Here is a 21,234-nt window from a genome sequence, read left to right as displayed (position 1 = left end):
TAGTCCAATACACCAAGAAACTCTAGCTCAGTGGTTGTCAACGTTCCTAGTGCTGCGACCCTTTAATACGGTTCCTCGTGCTGTGGTGACTCCAATCCTAAAACTATTTTTTGTTGCTACTTCACAACTGTCCTTTTGCTACTATTGATGCTCGTTTGACCCCCCAGAGGGGTCGCACCCACGGGCTGAGAAGAGTCGCTCTGGGGTTTTTGCTAGCATACAAGACAGGAGACAGCATGAAAACTCATATGTGTAAGTAGAAGTGAAACTGTCGAGGCTCTAGCCTCTAGGGGAACAAGGGTCTATGGGGAGTGGGGGAAAAAAGGGGGGTAGCATAGTTTTATGGAACACAGTAACCTGTACGGTGCAAAGTAAAAACAAACAACAGGAAAACATCCGATTGCAAGAGAGGACCACAAAAAGGGCCTAGCCCCGCCCGGATGCAGGCCAGGAGATCATGAGGGCCTTGGAGGAAATGCTCCTTTACCCCCAGTTAAAAACGGAACCAGGATCTAAGCTGCTACATTTAGGCTCAGCCCTGGAAGAGTCTTGTCGTCGTCTCGGGTGCTGCAATGACTGGGGCCTGTCACCTGCAAACCACGCTGAGACCCAGGAGCTCCTCCCAGGGTTCAGCTCCCCCTGGGCCCCACCTGGCGGACAGGTTTGACGGATGGACCAGAAAGGGGCTCGGTGGCAGGCCGGAAGGAGGACCGCTTGGCACAAGCCCAAAGGCTGCAGGACGGAAAGCCCGGGGCGATCAACAACCGCCACGGTCCGCTGCAGGACGGAGCTCCAGCCTCCTTCCCGCTGGCGCGGCTGGCCACGCCCTCTGCGCTCATTGGCTGGCGGCTCGTACGTCAAAGGGGCAGCCTGTCCTCTATTGGGCCTGAAGACCCCTGGGGCGGGGCGCGGAAGGGAGCGCTGGAGACCGCGCCTGGCTCGCCTTGGGGGCGGGGTCTGGGAGGGGAACGGGGCGGGGCCAGGGGCGGGGCCGGAGCGGGAGCGGAAGGGAGAGCCTGGAGACAGCACGTTGCTCTGCCTTGGGGGCGGGGTCTGGGAGGGCGAATAGGGCGGGGCAATGACGAGTGGGGGCGGGGTTAGAGTGGAGCCGGGTGCGGAAGGGAGAGCCTGGAGACTGCGCCTGGCTCGCCTTAGGGGCGGGGTCTGGGCGGAGAACGAGGCGGGGCCAGGGGCGGGGCCGGAGAGGGAGCTGAAGGTAGAGCCTGGAGACAGCACGTTGCTCTGCCTTAGGGGCGGGGTCAGGGCGGGGAATAGGGAGGGGCAGTGGAGGACCGGGGGCGGGGCCGGGGAATAGGGTGGGGCCGGGTGCGGAAGGTAGAGCCTGGAGACAGCCCCTGGCTGTGCCTTAGGGGCGGGTCAGGGCGGGGGAATAGGGAGGGCAGTGGAGGGACCGGGGGCGGGGTTTAGGGCGGGGCCGGGGAATAGGGTGGGGCCGGGTGAGGAAGGGAGAGCCTGCAAGACTGGCTCTTTGCTTGCCTTTAGGGGCGGGGTCGGGGGGGGCAGTGGGGCACCGGGGGGGCGGGACTTAGGGCGGGGCCGGGGGAATGGGGTTTGCCCAGAGACCGCCCCTAGCTCTGCTTAGAGGCGGCGCTGTGGGCGGGGCCGGGAGAGCGCGCGGGCGGGGATTAGGGCGGGGCCGGGGGCGGGGCCGGGCGGATCCTGGCCAAGGGGCGTCCATGGCGGCGGCGGCGGCGGCGGCGGCGGCGGCGGAGCGCGCGCCCGGCTTTGAATGAGCGAGCCGGCGCTGACCGAGACGGTGCGAGCGCGGGGGGCGAGCGCGAGGGCGAGCCCGAGGGCGAGCGGGGCCGTGTGCACGCGCACGCGCGCCGCCCGCGCCAGCAGCTCGGAGCCTCCGCGGGGCGCGCGGGAGAGGGGGAGGGGCAGGTGAGTGTGAGTCGGCCGGCGCGCGCTCGCCGCCGCCCGCCCGCTGGCTCGCTCGCTCGTCCGGGGCTGCTGCTCTCTCCCCACCGCCTCCTGACCTCGGGTCCCCCGGGTCCCCCGGGTCCCCCTGCGGGGCGGGTGGCAGCACTTCCCCGGCGGCACCCTGTGGGGCTCCCCGCACTTCCTGCCCTCCCGCCTTCCCGTCTCCCCTCTCTCCTCCCCGGCCCGGCCCGGCGGGCCAGCACTCTGGGGTACCGTTTCCGGGTCACGGTGACCCGCGGGGCGAGCCCAGCGTGGCTCAGGGAGCGGCTTGGCCGTGTCCCCTCGCTATGCCCCGCTCAGGCAGGGGACACCGGCCTGCGAGCCGCCGACCCGGAGCAGCCCCCCGTTCAGCCGTCCCCAAGGGCACCGTGCCTGCTTCCTGCCCTGCCTCCCTCCCCGGGGCCCGCACCTCTTGGGGTCCCAGGTCCCCTGCACCCCCATCGCGGCCCTCCCGGCTCCCACCCCGAGCCGTTTAGAGCGAGCGACACCCGGGACGCCCGTCCGCGGGCGGGCGTGGGATTGCGTAACCGGAAAGCTCGCGCGTGTGTTGTTTTGCTCATCCGTGCAGTGGGTATGATACGAATTTCCTCAGTCCGGGTGGGTGACCCCAAAGTGAAAAGGATCAGTTAGGAAACTCCCGGTGCAGGCGGCCCACCTGGGTGGCGACAGTGCCAGCCAGCGGTGTCACCTGGGGAGGCCTGATGGCACACAGATGGTTTGCATCTTTTTGTCAGCCTCCCCTGCCCAGCTGTTGGGAAACTGCTGCCCCCCCCCCTCCGCCCCTTTCTGCTCGCCTGCCTCTGCGGTTGACCCCCCCCCCCGGTTTGCTTTTCCTGCGTGGGTCCAGGTGGATTCTTCCCTGGGAACTCGGGGATCTGTGTAACTTGAGCGAGTTGGGGACTCGTTTGGTTGGAGCGGGTGCTGTGCGGCGGCCCGCAGATGCTAGCTAGGGCTTGCAAGTGTTGGTCTGCAGTCAAGGCTCCCAGGAGGTCGGGAAGTAGAGCGCTGGGTGTCAGCTGGCTCGGCTCAGGGTGCTGCCGGGCATCTCACTGAGCACCAGGAGGCCTTGGCTTCATCCCGCAGGGAGCGAGCCTCTTCCGGCCTCCGTTATAGAGAAATCTGTAACGACAGAGGTCTTATTCCAAGTTGCTTAATGGGAAATGTCATTTTCCTTAGACTTCTTTCTTCCTCCTCGGGCGTCTATAAAGTTTCTGGGTCTGTTAGTCACCTTATAGGGGTTTCGTTTTAATTTCTTGCGTTTTGGTAGTCGGTTGTTTCAGTACTGCCCAAATATATGTTTTCCTACTTGATGATCTATAGGGTATCTTAGAAACCAGGCTATAGCGATGTGTTTGATGGTCTATAGGGTATCTTAGAAACCAGGCTATAGCGATGTGTTTGATGGTCTATAGGGTATCTTAGAAACCAGGCTATAGCGATGTGTTTGATGGTCTGTAGGGTATCTTAGAAACCAGGCTATAGCGATGTGTTTGATGGTCTATAGGGTATCTTAGAAACCAGGCTATAGCGATGTGTTTGATGGTCTGTAGGGTATCTTAGAAACCAGGCTATAGCGATGTGTTTGCGGTTAAAGTCATTTCAGATGGAATATGTGTGGGAACCCCGGCCTTGGGATTCTTCTCCTCCAGTTAATTCCCGTTTAACCTGCTTTAATTACTCAGGCCAGTTATGGCTCTCGTCTGTTAAATGGGAGTGGTGAACTGTTGAACTGTGCCCTGAACATGTGAAGGGCCCAAGTGTGAGTGTTCAGGCGTCTGGACCGGCCTGTCCTTGGGGTTCTGACAGGATTCACCCTCAGCTGCCGCCACTGAGAGCACCACCTGTGCACATTCACTGTGTTCCCTTTTAAAAGGGTCCTGCTCACCTCCCATCCTTCTCTCTCACTCCCTCCGTCTGTTTCCCTCTCTTTTTCTTTCCTCTCTCTCATTCCTTCCTCCTCTCTCCTGCTGCCCTTGTCTCCAGAGGCCGGTCTCCCTTTTATGAGCCCCCCCCCCCCCGAAAAAAAAACCCTCCTTGGCTTGAACCCTGTGGAATGGCATCTTTCTTTCGCGCGCCACTTCCCTTAAATCACATCACCAAGGAATGTTTATTTCTCTTTATTCAAGAAAGATTTGAGCACCTAAACGCTGGCATTGGCTAAGATTTAGTGATAACAAACCTAGCCTCTCTGGTGGGGTCCAGTCTTTCTTGGCTCCTTTTCTTTTGAATAAAGTAAATGTAGAAAGAAACTCAAGATGCAGGGAAGTGTTTTCTCATGATCAGTGTGGCGTCTGTTACTTGGTACACACTAGTATATATCCCCCCCTTTGAATTGCAGCATTATGTACAAGTCAGTGCAACTGATAAAGTGTTGCTTAATAGTTTGGTTACATTTCCCCCATGTTAGTGAAACTGGCTGGAAATTTTATCATGGAGCTTATGATATCTCTGCTGATTACTAAGGATGCTTATGACTGACTGTTCTTGGTTTTCAAATGAATCAATGTAGGTTTGAATGCAGGCAGTTGCATGTGTTTACTCTGTTTCTATTCTATAAAGTGAGGAAAGTATTACGTATTTCATTAGAAGTAAGTTCTGTGGGTTCAATTAGCTAATGTTTAGATAGCGCTTGGTTCATAATAGATGGTTTACTGAATATTCAATCTCTTCCATTAATTACAGAAGCAGATTGATTCCAGAATCTGGATATTGTTAATTGCTATGGGGGACATTTGTCTGTGATCAGAAATAATCTGGATTTTTGGGTTCTTCACTTAAACTTGAAATCTTATTTTTACTTTTTGTTGGACTCTTTCAAGGTGACAGGTACTTAGTGAGTAATGACACTTAAGGATGTTTGAGGTGATAACTGTAGCTACCAAGCCTGAATGAAGTTTGTTCTCAGCCTAACACTGAACCCTGTGCATGTTACCAAAATATTAACTATCTTTTTTTATCCCCCCCAAAAATCTTGCTGGAGTATCTCTTTGGCTACTATGTCCTTTCCCAGTGTTTATGCCATGAGTCTTCTAGCTACCTTTTAAACAATCTTTCTGATTCTAGCACAATGCTGTCCGGTTCCATCCATTTCCTGTTCGGGGCATTAATCGTGTCCTCACACTTGGGGAAGTTTGCTCTTTGAGGACAGTGACTTTTGACCAATCAGCTGTAAATGATTCCTTAATTCCCTATTTCATTGATCAGTTCATTTTCCTTACAATGAGGGATGGAACATTTCTTAAAAGTTTTCCTTTGCAAATGGTAACAACATCCCAGTTAACTCCATTCTCTAGAGAAGTGCTGTGTAGGGCAGATGCAGTCTGTCTGTGGATCTTACTGTACTGTGAAATAGGAAAACCCTGGGATTAAGAAGACTGTTCCACCACGAAGGTAGGAAACAGTATGGAAGCTAGATAAGGCTTATAAGCCATTTGGCAGCTCTAAGATTCTTTGAGATAAAGGAGTCAGCTTCTTTGTTGCATTTTCAAAAGCAAGTACAGCATTTTGGGGTTACTTGTCAGAAATACATATACTACGTGAAGAAGGAAATTGTTAGTGCGCTGCTGGTTCCTTTCCTTTTAGAGTCACTGTTCATTTGTGGGCCACCTCCAGCCTTGGACATCAAGTAGATAATTCCGTTAAGACAGGCAGTCTTCATATGCACAAAAAAAACATGAGCATTGCTACGGGAACCTTGTGGGACTTCTCCCTTTTAACCCCATAGATAGAAAGCTCTAGCTGTGTTTTTCTTCAGGAGGAACTGCCAAGGTCGGGGACCACGACAGTGTGTGTTCCTAGCGTTCTTGTTTTCCTCTGTCTTTTTCTTTTCTGTTTAGTTGTGCATGTTGAACTTTTATATTGAAGTATAATGTGTAAATAATATATACAACAAAGCAAATAGTATTGTTACCACTCAGGTTAAGATCTTAGTTTCCTAATACATAATCCCCCCTCCCTCCATTAGAGGTGAATACGATTTGTTACTATTTAGTTTTAGGAAACTGCTTTATGAACTGTCCTTAAGAACCTGGAAGTGACTGATTCCTCAGAGCCTGTGGATTAATAAGCTTGCTAAGTGTAGGCCCGAGTGTCAGTGTTTCTTTGAACAGATCGCTAGATTTGCAAACCTCTGGACTAGATGGGTTTTATCCCTTGTTTGAGCTTACTGGCTCTGCTTAGAACATGTTATTTAACGTTCCTAAGGTCAATTTCTCCATCTATGAGATACACATAATGAAAATACCTAAAGACTGAAATGTTGAAAACACTTTCAATGGTGCTATGTTGCGGTGAATGAAAATGAAAGGCAGAGGAAGGTTTAATACACACTATCTTATCCTTGTGTTTGCTTCCTTTCTTTTTTAATTGAGTTACACATTTTCCCTCACTCCCTTTCCCTCCACCCCTCCCCTTCCACCCTCCCTCCTGACCCCCCCTCCCAATTTACTCCTGAGATCTTGTCATTTTCCCTTCCTAGGCAGATCCATGTGTCTCTCTTAGGGTCCTCTTTGTTAGCTAGGTTCTCTGGAGTTGTGACCTGTAGCCTGGTTGTCCTTTGCTTTATGTCTAATGTCCACTTATACGTGAGTACATTTTATATTTGTCTTTCTGGGTCTGGGTCACCTCCTCACTCAGGATGGCTTTTTCTAGTCCCTGCAAATTTGCCTGCAAATTTCAAGGTGTCATTTTTTTTTTTTTTTTTTTTTTAACTGCTGAGTAGTACGCCATTGTGTAAATGTACCACATTTTCTCTATCCATTCTTTGGCTGAGGGGCATCTAGGTTGTCTCCAGGTTCTGGCTATTATTAATAATGCTGCTGTGAACATAGTTGAGCAAATGTCCTTGTGGTGTGGGTGTGTGTCCTTTGGGTGTAAGCCCAAAAGTGGGATTGTTGGGTCTTGAGGTAGGTTGATTCCCAATTTTCTGAGACACCCGCATACTGAATTCCAAAGTGGCTGTACAAGTTTGCATTCCCCTTAGCAATGGAGGAGTGTTCCTCTTTCTCTACATCCTCTGTAGCAGAAGCTATCTTCAGAGATTTTGATCATGGCCATTCTGTTTTTTTGAGTTTTTAATTGTAAAGAAATTTGTACTAATTTAAGCAAAACAATTTCCAGAGATTGAGAATGAAGAGAATTCTTTCTCACAAATACTAAAAATTATTAGAATTGATTGTTGTATTTGTGGCTTTCAGAGAAAAGTGAAACTGAGATTACTCTGAGTGCACATGGACTTTCTAAGTTTGAATGGAAAAGAGGAACCCGGCTTGAGCATTGTGTCTAATACATTGTGTGTGCCTGTGCCTTTCCCTCAGGTTTTGGTTCTCACCATGGCCATCACTCAGTTTCGGTTATTTAAAGTTTGTACCTGCCTAGCAACAGTGTTCTCCTTCCTAAAGAGACTAATATGCAGGTAAATGACTTCTGTGTTCATACTGACCTATTTGTCTCTTCATTGGTTTGGATTACTTCCTAACTTCAAAAGACATGGAATGTTTTATTTATATTAGTTGTCTTGTTTATAATATCCATTAATCTCTGTGCTTTTTAAAAACATTTTTGCAGATCTAGAAAGGATTTCTGTTGTTCTTTCAGATTTTTGCATCTTCCATTTAAATTTATTAAATAATTAGTCGTGTAAAATTTTGGAAAGAAGTAGACCAATGTTAAATTGTATCAGATATTATGTACTATTTCATTACTGGAATGTTTAAAAGTGCTCAGTTGGGCAAAGTTAAGTATAGATGTCTCTATGTATATTTCCATATGAATTCTATTTTTATATTTACTTTGAAAACTTTTAACAGAGAGGCTAGAGTGATGACAGTGGTTAAAAGAAATTGCTGCTCTTGCAGAGAGCCTGGGTTCGGTTCCCCGCATGGTGACTCACAGCTGTCTAAACTCCAGTTCCAGGTGATCCAGTGCCCTCTTCTGCCTCTGGGGATACCAGGTGTTTGCCCAGGCATACATGTGAAAAACACATAAAATAACAATGTATTTTAAAAACTTTAAACAAGGAAACTATAAATAAAAGTTTTGTGGTGTGTGTGTGTGTGTGTGTGTGTGTGTGTGTGTGTGTGTGTTTCAGGTAGGCCAGAGTAAATTCCTTGGCTTCCTCTGGCTATCCTTAGATTCCAAATCCTTCTGTCTTACCACAAGGCCACGCCCTGGCTGTGGTTTCTCAATTTCCAGTGCCTCAGGACTCCCCATGACAGTCAGAAGTGTGTTCTAAGGTTTGATAGTTTCCAGTAGAGCTGCCGTGGTGCTGATTTTGGTGGAATCCAAATTCAGGTAGCTCACATTAGCAGCACTAGGGCTTCCAGCTTTTTTGGTAACATATCTTTGCCAAGCTAGGTTCTTGGGCTGTAATTAAAGGAATTATGCCACTGAAGTTAATGTAGAGCAGACAGTAAGGGTGGGGCAGTTTTCAGTCTGATTCAAGGCTTGGGAGGCCATGAGATGCTGGAAGGCATACATATTCTAGTAGTAAAAATTTGCATTGTATTCCAAATAAAAATAATAATTTTTATTGTCTGGTTTTTTTTTTTTTTTTTTTTTTTTTTTTTTAAACAGGGTGTTGCCATGTTTCCCAGGCAGGCCTCTCTATTTCTGAGTTTCGTAGGCTGCTCTTGAAGTTGCATTTCTCTTTTCTCAGCTTCCTGACTACAATTGGGGGGTGGGGGAGAGCGTGTGAGAGATAGGCGTTAAGCTTTTCAAATGGCCACTAGGAAGTCAGGACATCTGTAAGTACTAAGTTGTTCAGGCCTAACTCTTAATCGGGGGAACTGAAGCCAGGCGTGGTACATGCCTTTAGTTGCAGCATTTGCAAGGCAGAGGCAGGTGGATCGCTGCGAGACAGCCAGTGCTGCTATAGTGACTCCGTCGCAAAACCAGCTGTCAGTCAGTGGGACTGTTAGACTCTTAGGTCTGTTGCCCTACGTCTTTCCAGAGAGATGCGATGATGCATTTAAAGTAAGGTAGAGGAAAGGCGGCTGTAAATGGACTTGAGCTCTCTTTCCAGTGGGTATTGTGAAGTTACACAGTGCCAGGTTGAGCTCTTCAGATGCCAGCGTGTTGATGAAATGCTGTGGAGAAGATAGGATCGCCGAAGATGAGAAGTCGAGAAGCAAATGGAAGGAAGGAGGGGTGGATGACGTTAATCTCTCTTGAGGGTAAAAACTGATGAAAAAGAAAGTGCTCAAGTCAGAGAATGAAGAAGAGTGATTGGAAATTTACTAGGGAGAGCAAGATGGGGGTGAGTGCTAACCCCAGACAGAGGTAAAGGTGTGGTGAACGGGGTCGTCACGGAGTGTGAGTGTCTGCTGTTTCCGAAACTCTAGTCATTGTAGGTTAGTGTTAGAATAGGAAACTGTATTTGATTTAAGGGCTTTGTTTTTTGTCACTGTGAGTGTCTGTTGTCAGTGTCAATAGGTTTAAGACTGACTGTACATTCAGTTGTAAAGAAAACCAGCTCTTTATTAGGACAAACTTGCCTTAGGTGTCGAAACAAACCTGGACTACATTATTGGCATAAATGTTGTAATAGATTGTAATACTTGTGTTTTCATCCTTTAAAGGTGAATAAAATAAAACTGAGTTTGTCACAAAAGAACTCCTTTTGCTCTAAGGGAATGAGTTAGAGATCACTGGATTGTACAAGTGCCGGTGTTCATGTCTTGCTGTGTGGCTGATGCTGTCCTAGTGGCTTTAAATATGTTTCTTAGTTACACCATTAAAAGAACATTAGAAATGTAGGTGTGGGGGTCCAGTTTACAGGTGAGGATATTGTAGCTGATAAATTGAGTAAGCCTCACTAAACTCAGTAAAATTACTTTGAAAATCTTGGTTAGTACAGATTCCATAGCTCAGGTTAACAATTGAATTATATTATATCCAGATTAATGTAGTATTTTCTTACAGATTGTTAGAAATCAATTGGTTCAGTTTGGCTAATTGATTTTCAAACTTGTCTTTTTATAAAATTTATTTATTTTGATGTGGATTGGTGTTTTGCCTGCGTGTATGTCTGTGTGAGGGTGTCAGATCTTGGAGTTACAGATAGTTGTGAGCTGCCATGTTTGTGCAAGGAATTGAACCCAGGGCCTCTGGAAGAATACTTAATACTCTTAACCACTGAGCTATCTCTCCATCCTCCCATTTTCAAAGTTTTAAATAGTTGAAGACTTAATTTTACCAAAAAATCTATAGAACGGATCACCAACCCTCCCTGGTTAGTAGTGTAGGGCTTTACCTACAGAATTCGGAGCACTGGAGGAGTACAGGGCTTCGTTGGGGCTTACATTTGTGTTTGGCTTTCAATCCATCCCAAATCCTATAATTGTGTCTATAATTCTGAATCCTAACCTGAGAAGCAGCTACATTACCCAAGATGTTGGAAACATTGACAAGGTTGCTGAGTCATGCTTTTTCATTACAGCTTTCTGGGCAGTTCTCATTTAAAACGATAATATAAAGCTGAAAAATCCCACCTTCTGAGTAAATTACCACCTCAAATGCCTCACGCTTGTTTGGGCGCTTCTTGAAATATGTCCTGTTTCTTTCAGATCTGGCAGAGGAAGGAAATTAAGTGGAGACCAAATAACTCTGCCCACCTCAGTTGATTATTCATCTGTCCCGAAGCAGGTAGTCTGTCATGGAGCGTGTGCCCCCGGACACCTCGTCTCACACTAGACTCCAGCCCATAACTGGGTGGCCAGGGCTCTTGGGGATTTTATTATTGTTTGCTAGACTTTAACTTTTTTGTTTTGTTTTGTTTTGTTTTGTTTTGTTTTTCGAGACAGGGTTTCTCTGTGTAGCTTTGGAGCTGATCCTGGCACTCACTCTGGAGACGAGGCTGGCCTCAAACTCACAGAGATCTAGACTTTAACTTTTACTTGATTCTTTATATTGTTTGTCTTTGTTAACATCTAATTCCCCCACCACCACACACATACTGATTTTAAGTGTATGCTATTACTTTATGGAACACTTAATATTTGAGAGTTTCATATATGTCCTATATTTATATCATCTGGGGGTGTCATTTTATAAATAGTTTTCCATGTGAATTAATATTCATGGATTCCTTACATATTGAAAACTCTGGCTTGTTTTTTGGGCATTTATGTTATGTCTTGAGACTTTTACTTCTGTCAGGAATGTTGATATATATATATATATATATATATATATATATATATATATATATATTTTTTAAGTCAGGTGATCAATTTGGTTAGGATTGGACGGAAAGTTCTAGTCTACCCTCCTTGGGCAGTACGTGCAATGCTAGCTTAGTTTTCAGAAGCATTTGCTTGAGAAAGTTTCGATATGTGGTTTAAGTTACATACATGTCTGTGGCTCAAAAACTTTTGAAAACAAGACTGACGGGGTGGTTAGGGTGCCCCTTCCTGTCTGACAGTTGAATCAATTCCATTTAGACAGACGTGGAGGAGTGGACTTCCTGGGATGAAGACGCACCCACAAGTGTGAAGATTGAAGGAGGGAATGGGGGCGTGGCAACACAACAAAATTCTCTGGAACAACTGGAACCTGACTATTTCAAGGACATGACACCAACCATAAGGAAAACTCAGAAAGTATGTTGGAGACTATGCTCACGGAGGTCAACGTACTTTTTAGTTGCCAGTAGTTAGAATTAGAGACCACAGTTGTGCTTATTAGAAAGCCTGTTTATCCTTTTGTTTTCTCTCACACTAAATAAGAATTTATTATCTATTCCCATGACCTAGAAAGAGATCTAATAATGTATATTCCCAATTTTCTAACACAGCTAAGCATTTGCAGAAATTCTGTTGGATCTCAGGTAGTAGGTGTTAGTCTCTGCTAAGAGAAACTTAAGCCAATAAAACAACAGCTTTAACAAGTTCCAAGTGTAATGATATCTACAAATTCATAATTTCCTGTTATATAGCACGTGCAGCCAGTGCAAGGAGTCAGAGGCAAATGCTGTAGCGTTGTGAGTGTGTTAGCATTTGTCCTTCTGTCCCTTTTGAGCTGACAGTGACATCCCTGAGAGGTGCAGAGATATTGGAAAGAGGACAATGACTGCTTTCCTGTCTTTTTACCTAAATAGAGTATGTGCTTAAAGATAGAAGAGTATTGATGAGCTTTCTTTGTTTTCTTTTTTACTTCTTTTCTTTCTATTTTTTTTAGCTGTGTTGTTCAGAGATTTCAAATATGAAAAGGAAGGGTACTTATAAGTTTTTCAGTTGATGTTTTTTTGTATTGTGAAAATATATTGTTGGGATTTAGTATATTATATGATGACTTGTAACGGTAAGTCTTTGCTCCATCTGCCGCCAGAGCCCAGCCGCCTGATAGGACCCCCCAAAAGAACACATAGAGACTTCTATTAGATAAAATGCTGCTGGCCAATGATGAGGATTTCTCATCTGCTAGCTCAGTCTTAATTATCAACCATAATCATAAGACTTATCTTATGCAGGATGCCGGCGGCAAGTGTCCTGTCTTCCTGGGCTCACATGGAGGCTCTGGAACAGAGAGCAGGAGGCTGACACCAATGCCTTGATACATTAGTTTAGATCGACATTGTATTTTTCCTGAAAATTACAATATTTCAAGTAAATATATTCTAATGTATTAGCCTGAAAGAGTTAATTCGTTTATTGCTATCCCACATGTTAAAAGTGGTGAGTATGCTTTTGGTAGAACATTTTAGACATGTTATTATTTAATTTAGTAAGTTAAAGTACCTAATTAAATTTTAGAAACCCTCATAAAATAGGGTGAAGAAAAAGACAAGAATTTTTTTAACAGTGAGATACAGTTTTTCTTAATATGAACCTGTTTTATATTATAATTGCATGGGAATTTTGATGCTATTTACACAGTAAATCTTACTGTGTTGTTCATTATAAATAACAAGCACACTTTAAGCCATTACCAAATATATTGATCAATTCTTTTTATTTAGTTTTGTGTAGAATATTCTTGTAATCCTGTTGTAATTTATCTTTCAGATTGTCATTAAGAAGAGAGAACCATTGAATTTTGGTATCCCCGATGGTAACACGGGTTTTTCCAGTAGATTGGCGGCCACACAAGACATGCCTTTCATTCATCAATCAGTAAGTATGTTAATGAGCTCTAGGAAGAGGTTTGACCTGTTTCCTTTCTTTCTTTTTTTTTTTTAAAAGAAGAGAAAAATTCTCAAGGATTTGAACAAATTTAAAAGTTCATCTATAGCTTTACCAACATAATATTTTATAAGATTACAAATTATATGGGACACTTGGTCAGGATACCATTATATACATAGAAGACAGAGACAAAATTGTGATGATATTTACAAATAGAATTTGGAGGAATTACCCCTAAAATGATTAAGGTAAGTTTTGACTTAGGAATATTTTTTCCTCATAGAGTAAGTTTCCATTTAAACTGTGGTGTCATTTAAGATGAATTTGACTTAAGGGAAGCTTTATAAAGGAAAAAGCGGTGAGCAAAGTAGAAAGTTGGGGTACCCAACACTGAGGATTATATCAACATGATCTGGGCGGGCTTTATAAACCCAAAATGAAAGTAAAACCCCCACAAGTACCTAGATGTCTCCCCAGGCCTAAGCATGCTTTGAGTTATTGATTATACCAGCTACCAGTTACAAACCCAAACACAATGAGTACTGATAGTTCTTCGTCTCACAGAGTTTCTGGGATCTAAGAATGCAGGGGAGATTAAACTGGGCGATCCTATCTGAGTTTCTAGTGAGTTTGCAAAAAGTCACTGCATTGAGGCTATAGTCAGATGCAGACTTGACCGGGTTCAGGGGGACTAGTGAGTTCACCTTCAAAGTTTACGTGAAATCTTTGTTTTTTATCATGTACTCTCCTCCAGGGCAGTTTGGATTTCCTTGTGCATAAGCAGTAATTTTTCAGGGTGTGGGAAGAGGAGGGGATTGATTATAATGAGGAGGCAGTGTTAAATGATTGCACACACAATTACAAGCTTTAATAACACATAATGCTATGAAAATATAACATTGTGTGTAGTTCTCCTTTCATGTCTTTTTCTTTAAAGACCCAATACGTTTTATTAGGGTTGCTTATGAAGGGCATGGCTGAGGGATTATTTACAGTGGCAATTTGTGGGAGTGTGAGCACCTTATCTGCGGCTACACCACTGAAGAAAATGTCTGTTCCCCAATAGGCATTAACGGATGCCTATAGGTAGTCGCTGTGGATTTTTCATATCAGATACTCTACTTTCATCCTGAAGTTTATTGTTTATGTTATGGAAACTTTACACTAAGGATATCAGCGTTTTCTGTCATCTTTTACACTTTTTCACTGTTGTTGGCTTTGCTTGGATGGTTTTGATGTATTTAGGGTGTGTGTGTGTGTGTGTGTGTGCATGCATGTATGCATGCATGTGTGTAGAGGTAAAATCCATGCTGAGTATCTTCTTATGACTTTCCACCTTACTTTTTGAGAGTCTACACTGAACCTAGAATCCAGCAGAGTTTAGACTGGCCAGTGAACCTCTGGGATCATCCTCTCTCACTTGCCAGCCAATGGGATTTCAGGCACATACTGCCATGCCCAGGTTCTTAGCAGGATGCTGAGGGTCCTAACTCAAGTTGTCATGCTTACATAGCCAGCACTTCACCTACTGAGCTGCCTCCCTAGTCTCAGGTGGAGTTAGTTTTGTGTATGCAAAGCCACCTGTCTTGTCTTTAGTTTTTTTTTTCCTTAAAAGGCCATTTTTACTAAAGAAAATACTGTATTTAATGATATATGTATATATCATGTATGTATGTATGGATGGATATAATTTTAAACCTCTAAGTGCCATGTCAAATATTTCAATGGGGAAATGGACAAATATAAACAGAAAGATTACCAACAAGAAACAGTCTAATATCTCGTGTTTTTTAGTTTTTTTAGAAATTCAGTTAAATATTTTAGAAATTCAGTTAAATAGTAAGGTACAATTTTCCTAAGTTTTTGCATGGTTTATTTGATCTGTATAGGACGGCCACAGAGAGTGCCAGTGAAAACCCCCTTACATTTGTTATGCTTAACTGGAGAGTTCTGTGCTGATTTTAAACTTAGCGTCCAGCACAGAGAACTCCAGTTAGACATTGTCATTAATTCTGGGATCCATCTGTATCTCCTTTCCCCCCTTTTTTTTGCTCCTGAAAAGAAACAGAAACAAACAAATAAAAATGGAAACCAAATGGACAGTGAAAACCAAAATTAAATAGAAGACAGTATTCTGTAAAAACATAAAATGAAGGAATCTGGTCTTTAACACATACACACACACAGTATTTCTGTCTTCTCTCTCCTTTGTGAGTGTGTGTGTGTGTGTGTGTGTGTGTGTGTGTGTGTGTGAATGAATTTCAGTTTGGTGTGTGTGTGTGTGTGTGTGTGTGTGTGTGTGTGTGTGTGTGAATGAATTTTAGTTTGGTGTGTGTGTGTGTGTGTGTGTGTGAATGAATTTTAGTTTGGTGTGTGTGTGTGTGTGTGTGTATGAATGAATTTTAGTTTGGGGTGTGTGTGTGTGTGTGTGTGTGTATGAATGAATTTTAGTTTGGGGTGTGTGTGTGTATGTGTGTGAATGTGAATGAATTTCAGTTTGGTGTGTGTGTGTGTGTGTGTGTGTGTGTGTGTGTGTGTATGAATTTTAGTTGTGGCGTTTTTGCCGGTTGCCTGTGGCATCCCCAGCTATCAGTAGCTGCCTGTAGGTCATTAGGTCTAAAAGGAGTCCCATGAGCCCCTCCCCACTTCCTTTCGGGAATGTTGAAGGACTGGCTAACCGTAACTCCTGTGAGTTCTTGAGTGCAGTTGCGGTGCCGTTTCAGAAAGACAGCATTTGACAATACGTTGTCCGTTCCTCAGTCTCTCAGTTCCTTCTGCCCGTTCCATGGTGTTTTCTGAGCCTGGGCAGTGCGGGCAGGAGCTACTGGTAGAGGTGTCCCCTTAGCCCTCAGCATTCAGCAGCCACTGACCCTGGTCGTTTTGAGCGCGTAGGAGTCTACAGTAACCACAGCCGATTGGAAAAAGAAGCTTCTCTGATGAAAGCTGACAGCAGCACCGACTTGTAGGCATAAGCATGCATCTGGTAACCGTGTGAGCATCTGGGGAAGGTAACCGTGTGAGCACAGCCCGTCTGTTTATCGGGACAGCAGCAGGAGCTGTTCCTCCTAGTGCCTATGCCCTCCCCAGCCGTGGACTTTTTACCAGGTTTATGGTCCCGGGTGTGCATTCTGTGTTGTGGAGCCACCCTCAAACCCAGTCAGCAGATGGCTGGCTCTGAAAGGCTTGCCACTATTGCACCAGTGGCCCAGAACATCTTTACCACTTGGGAAAGCCACATGTCATAGCATTATTGTAGAACCTGCAGCTCTAGGCAAACTAGAGGCCAGATCATTCATGCCCTGTGCAGGGATTGGTAGAGTTAGGGAACCATAGGGGAGAAATGGGTTCTTCTGAGTTAGACTTAAAACGACTCAGTTTTGACTGCCTTGGCTCTGAACTGCTGTGTAGAGAAATGATGGCTCTTCACTATCTCAGTTTTTCTTTGTCTTTCAATGTAGTCAGAATTAGGAGACTTAGATACCTGGCAAGAAAATACCAACGCGTGGGAAGAGGAAGAAGATGCAGCCTGGCAAGCGGAAGAAGTTCTGAGGTATTGGATGGCGTTTATCTTACACCTGGGTAGAAACTTAAGTTTGCTTCTTGTATTGGCGATGGAGAAAGCCTACTGGGACAACGTCTGTCTCTGTTTTCCCACACTGAACCTTCTAGAACTTGTTTCTCATTGAGCATGCTCTGAGTTCCAGATTTCATATCTTTTTTTTTTGGGGGGGGGGTGCTATGATTTTAAAACCCTGTCTGAATCAAAGGCTAATAATCTTGACGGTAAGGTGGTTTGTATACACACAGCACTGGGTCGCCATGCTACCCTGCTGTGACATGTGGGCCTCCGTGATCCACTCTTCTACAAGTTGTGATTTTGATTGTATTGTTTCACAGCTGAAGATCGCGTCTGAACTGCACATTTGAATAAAAGTAGCTAATAAAGGCCCTTCCTCGCCATGTGTACCTTACTTTTAGTATCCACCGAAGTCCCCCCAAAACAGGGACGTCATATTAAAAGCCCAGTCTACAGAAAAGTAACTATTATTCTGTACTTTTAAAGTTCAGTTTTGTTGGATATTCATTCTATGTTTCTGGGAGTAATAAGCTTAGTTCTTGTGCTTCTATGTTGCGTCAAAAAGTAAGGGAAGAATAGCAAAAACCAGAACTGTGAGTGTTGTCTCTGATGCCACAGCAGATGTGAACCTGTCTGGTCTCTGTGCACTTAGGACCAGATAGCAAGGGGCTGAGAGATGGATGGCTTGGGGAGGAAGAGCACTTGCTTCTCTTCCAGAAGACCCATGTCAGCTTCCAGGGATCCAGTGCCCCTTCTGGCCTCTGTGGGCACATGTCCACACACAATACACAGACATACATGCAGGCTAACACACATACACATAAAATAAAATAGAGGAAACTAGCAAAATTTAGTGATAGAATTTTTATTTTAAAATTATGATTCTTTTTGCCCTATGGATAGAAAGTTCATTACCTTTTACTTGTACTCATTTTTGTTTTTAATCTTTTCTTGTCTTTGATGGCAAATTTATAGTAACCGTAAATAACCAACAGAGGGCGCAGTTAAATAGCCACAAGTTTGGTTTGTTTTTCTTCTAAATCTTGTTTTCAGCCTGTCTTTTTTAAATGGGAGGGGGAATCACATTTTTAAAGTTTTAAGAGTTTTTCATATTTAGCTTATCTTTTGTCAGCATAATTGAGTCTTTAGTAAAGGCTATTTTTTTTTAAATTGTGAACCTAAATACTAGTGTTGTAAGGCTCACCAAAAAAGATATTTTTATTCTGAATTTTAAAAATAAATAATAAATACAAAAATTAGAATGTTTTAGAAAATTTGAGGGACCTTAATAATTATTAGTTTCATGTAGCACATGGATAAAGGAAAACGCTGTTCATCTGAGTCTAATAATCTTAATGACGGTGTTAGGGGATTTTTATCCAAGAGTATAGCATCTTAATGTCACTCTAAAACCTTCCCTTTTCCATCCTAGCTCTTATTCCTTAACTAAAACAAAAATGAAAACAATAGTGTTTTACATTATAATGGCAGTGTAACTGAATGAGATTATTCATAATATACAGACAAGCTTCTTCCTGCTGTGTGCTGCACAAGTATAGCCAAGAGGACATGGAGGTTTGTGGCATTGCTACCTCTAGCAAGACGCTAAGCATTGTGAAAGTGTATCTGTGTTCCCGATTGTTTAAGCTCAGAATTTTTTTCCATTGCCAACTTAAGATACTCCAGCTCTGTGATCAGTTAAATGAATATAACTCGAGTACTGAAGCCATTCCGTCTTGACTCAGTAACCTCTAAATTGTCCCTTGTGCCTGGAATGTTCATTGCTGATATTTTCATTGCAGATAAGATCCATGTCAAGTTTCTCTTCTTACAACCCATCCAGTCCTTTATAATTATTTTCCTTCCTACCTTTTACTGCTGATGTTTTGGGCATCTTGTTTAGTACACAGCTTCAGGTTTTCTTACACTTAGGCAGAGCTGGTATAGAGTAGGTTTTCTTTCATGCTTTAAACTTGGTTAATTGATGGTGAAAGTTGAAGTGTTCCCACAAAGAAGTTTTCCTCCTTGGTGGAATTTTGGTCATCTCTAACTCTGCCTCCTTGCGTTGGTAATTGTTACTGAAAATCAATGTATATATGTGCATATGCATATTTGTATGTATGTTTATGCATTAACAAACCCCTTTCATAAGCTTTAACTTGAACTTGCGCTAATTTAGCTGCCCCAGGCTGGATTGTGTAGACCTTATGTTGTCTCTTCCATGTTCACTGGTAGCCTATGCTTTCTTCAACCTTACATACGTCTTGAGTTACTTTTTCACACCCTCCTCAGGTCCCCTCCCCTCCCCCGTGCCATCCTTCCAGGCCCAGGCTCCCTTCCTGTACCAGCCAGTGGGTAAGGACAGAGTGTTTTTGCTATTTCTGATGAGTGGAGTTTTACTGGGCTGAGAGCCAGACAGTCATAGTAGGCATCAGTCTATGCCTTATGGAGTGGCTCCAACGTTCATCTTTACGTTTCTTGGTTCTGAGTGCAAGGTAAATCTGAAATTCCATTTCCTCTTTGCAGTGTGTTTCTAACATCTTGAGTTATTTAAGGAAATCATTCCAGTGTCAACCTTTTTTGGATAGTTTGCCCCTGACACACACACACACACACAAAGGCGGGGTTGAATACAGGTGTGGAAATGAGATGGAGGAACAAATTGAGAAGAGGTGGTTCCTCCTCCCTGGGCGTAGTAAACTATGGCTGGACAAATCTCTTAGCTTCGCGGCGCATTTTGCCTGTTTGTACGTAGAGATAACATTTCTGTGACGCAAAGTTATCTTCTGAGGGTAAGCAGAGAGAGTCTATTGAAAAATCCTTGAACTTTTCAGAGAAGTGAGAAAACTTAAGACATGAAGCATCTATTTGTTGGTTATAAGAAGGCACCCTTCCTATAGCTCACTTGCTGTTTTACCTGGGAAGCATTTTATAAATGTAAAGAAGAGAATGTGTCTCTCTTCAGGCAGCAGAAGATGGCAGACAGAGAAAAGAGAGCAGCAGAGCAACAAAGGAGGAAAATGGAGAAGGAAGCCCAGCGTCTGATGAAGAAGGAGCAAAACAAAATGGGTGTGAAACTCTCGTAAGGCGCGCTCGCCTGCCGTGTGCCGGGGCCAGGAGGAGAAGTCTGGGCCTGCGGCCTACACCACAAGTGTTTGTGTGGACTGGAGACAGTTTTCAGAGTACAAACGCCTGCTTGATCTTCATGTGCTTATTGAGCCATCCAGGACACCAGGATTCTCCCACAATACCTTGTACTGATAGTAATCAAGACTCAAAACACAAATCAGTGAGACAACTATTTTCTTCAACATGTTCCAAATATCAGACAGTTGTTTGCTGTATCGAAGTTACTTCAAGTGGAATATTCCAGACCAGTACCTCTCCAGCTAGTGTTCCTAGCTGAATAAATTGGGTGTAAATAATTTTATGGTAGAAGAGTTCTCTGCTATCTATTACACTCTCATTCATTGTGCATAATTATAAAGTAATTTTAATAGCCTTTGTTTCCATGATCACTTGACATAAATTAAACAAAGTGTTAGGGGGGGCTTTATACCCTCCTTAATTTTGTTGGCAGGTAGTGTTGACATACATTTTCTATAATTTGAACTGGCATTGTGTGGTACAACATTAAGGAATATGATGATTTGGATTCTCAAGAAAATAACATTAAATGCAATAATTTTATTTATCAAATACTTTGTATATCTTTGTTTTCTTTTGGATGGTATTGTAATGTTATACAGCTTTGTAATTTATATTGCATGTATAAATGTTGAAAATCAGCTGCAATGACAAGTTTGTGTGACTGAAAAGCTGGGATTAATAGCTTTTCCCTTTCATTACAGATGTCAGGGTGTTAACAGTCTTTGAGGACCATAGTCCTTCTTCCTCCTTAAAAGCCATTGCTTTTTAAATGCAGAAAGCCTTCAGTTTTAATTGATGTTTTTTTTAAGTGACTCTGGAAGATTTCTCTGGTTTTTTAATATTTTACACAATGCAGGGAACCTATACTTTGAGCTACATAACATTACTGATTCATTACAAACCAAGTTATAAATATTTTGTTTGTGCTATTGATGGACTTGTCTAAAGAAGTAATTGCATACTGTGTTTTATGGGGGAAAATCATATCTCAGAGTTTTAAAATACCATTAAATTTTATCCACAATTGAAATATAACTGGGCTGATTTTCTGTGGCTTTGGTTTTTTTTAAAGATGTTTTATTTTCTTCAAAGTTACTACTCAGGATTAACATTTGGTGGGGCTTTAAAATGTCACAGACAGTGTACAGGCCAAACATTATCAGTATATTTGAACTAAGGCAATACTTCATAGTCAGATCAATAACTGTACTTTGAGGCTTTTAAAATTTCTTAGCCTGAGATTTCACACTAAGTAATATAATCAGTTGAGTTTAAGTCTGGTAGGAAGAGGTTTGACCACCACACTGCCAGTTTCCATGTTTATTTCTCCAGTGCATTCCCAATTGGGTAGAATTAAACTTTGAATTTTAGAACTTCTCTTCTCTCCATTTATTTATTTTAGTCATTATGAGGATATTTATGATGTCTGTGTATGTAGGA

At 43.5% G+C, this 21,234-nt stretch overlaps 1 protein-coding gene across 3 annotated transcripts; it reads left to right on the top strand.

Annotated features, from left to right (window-relative positions):
• Positions 1–1,670: 1,670 nt before the first annotated feature.
• Ebag9 (estrogen receptor binding site associated antigen 9) lies at positions 1,671–20,829 on the top strand. Of its 3 annotated transcripts, none has more exons than XM_027431439.2 (7): positions 1,671–1,777; positions 7,260–7,357; positions 10,509–10,587; positions 11,385–11,543; positions 12,948–13,055; positions 16,526–16,617; positions 19,610–20,829. In XM_027431439.2, exons 1-7 carry the CDS (start codon positions 1,751–1,753, stop codon positions 19,728–19,730), a joined length of 684 nt encoding a protein of 227 aa, XP_027287240.1. In that variant the 5' UTR covers positions 1,671–1,750; the 3' UTR covers positions 19,731–20,829. The 3 variants fall into 3 exon arrangements, with proteins under 3 accessions (XP_027287240.1, XP_027287241.1, XP_027287242.1); XM_027431440.1 differs by lacking the exon at positions 1,671–1,777 and adding an exon at positions 1,999–2,515; XM_027431441.2 differs by lacking the exon at positions 1,671–1,777 and adding an exon at positions 4,011–5,334.
• Positions 20,830–21,234: the final 405 nt, after the last annotated feature.

The sequence above is a fragment of the Cricetulus griseus genome, chromosome 10 (genome assembly GCF_003668045.3).
Source record: "Cricetulus griseus strain 17A/GY chromosome 10, alternate assembly CriGri-PICRH-1.0, whole genome shotgun sequence".
NCBI classification, from domain to species: domain Eukaryota; kingdom Metazoa; phylum Chordata; class Mammalia; order Rodentia; family Cricetidae; genus Cricetulus; species Cricetulus griseus.
The sequence above is the reverse complement of the archived record's forward strand: the minus strand, read 5'-3'. Positions and strand labels throughout refer to the sequence as shown.

Coding starts and splice junctions, on each gene's coding strand:
- Ebag9 (XM_027431439.2), top strand. CDS start 1,751: ATGAGCGAGCCGGCGCTGACCGAGACG. Junction 1,778..7,259: donor AGCCGGCGCTGACCGAGACG/GTGCGAGCGCGG, acceptor CCTTTCCCTCAG/GTTTTGGTTCTCACCATGGC. Junction 16,618..19,609: donor CAAGCGGAAGAAGTTCTGAG/GTATTGGATGGC, acceptor GTCTCTCTTCAG/GCAGCAGAAGATGGCAGACA.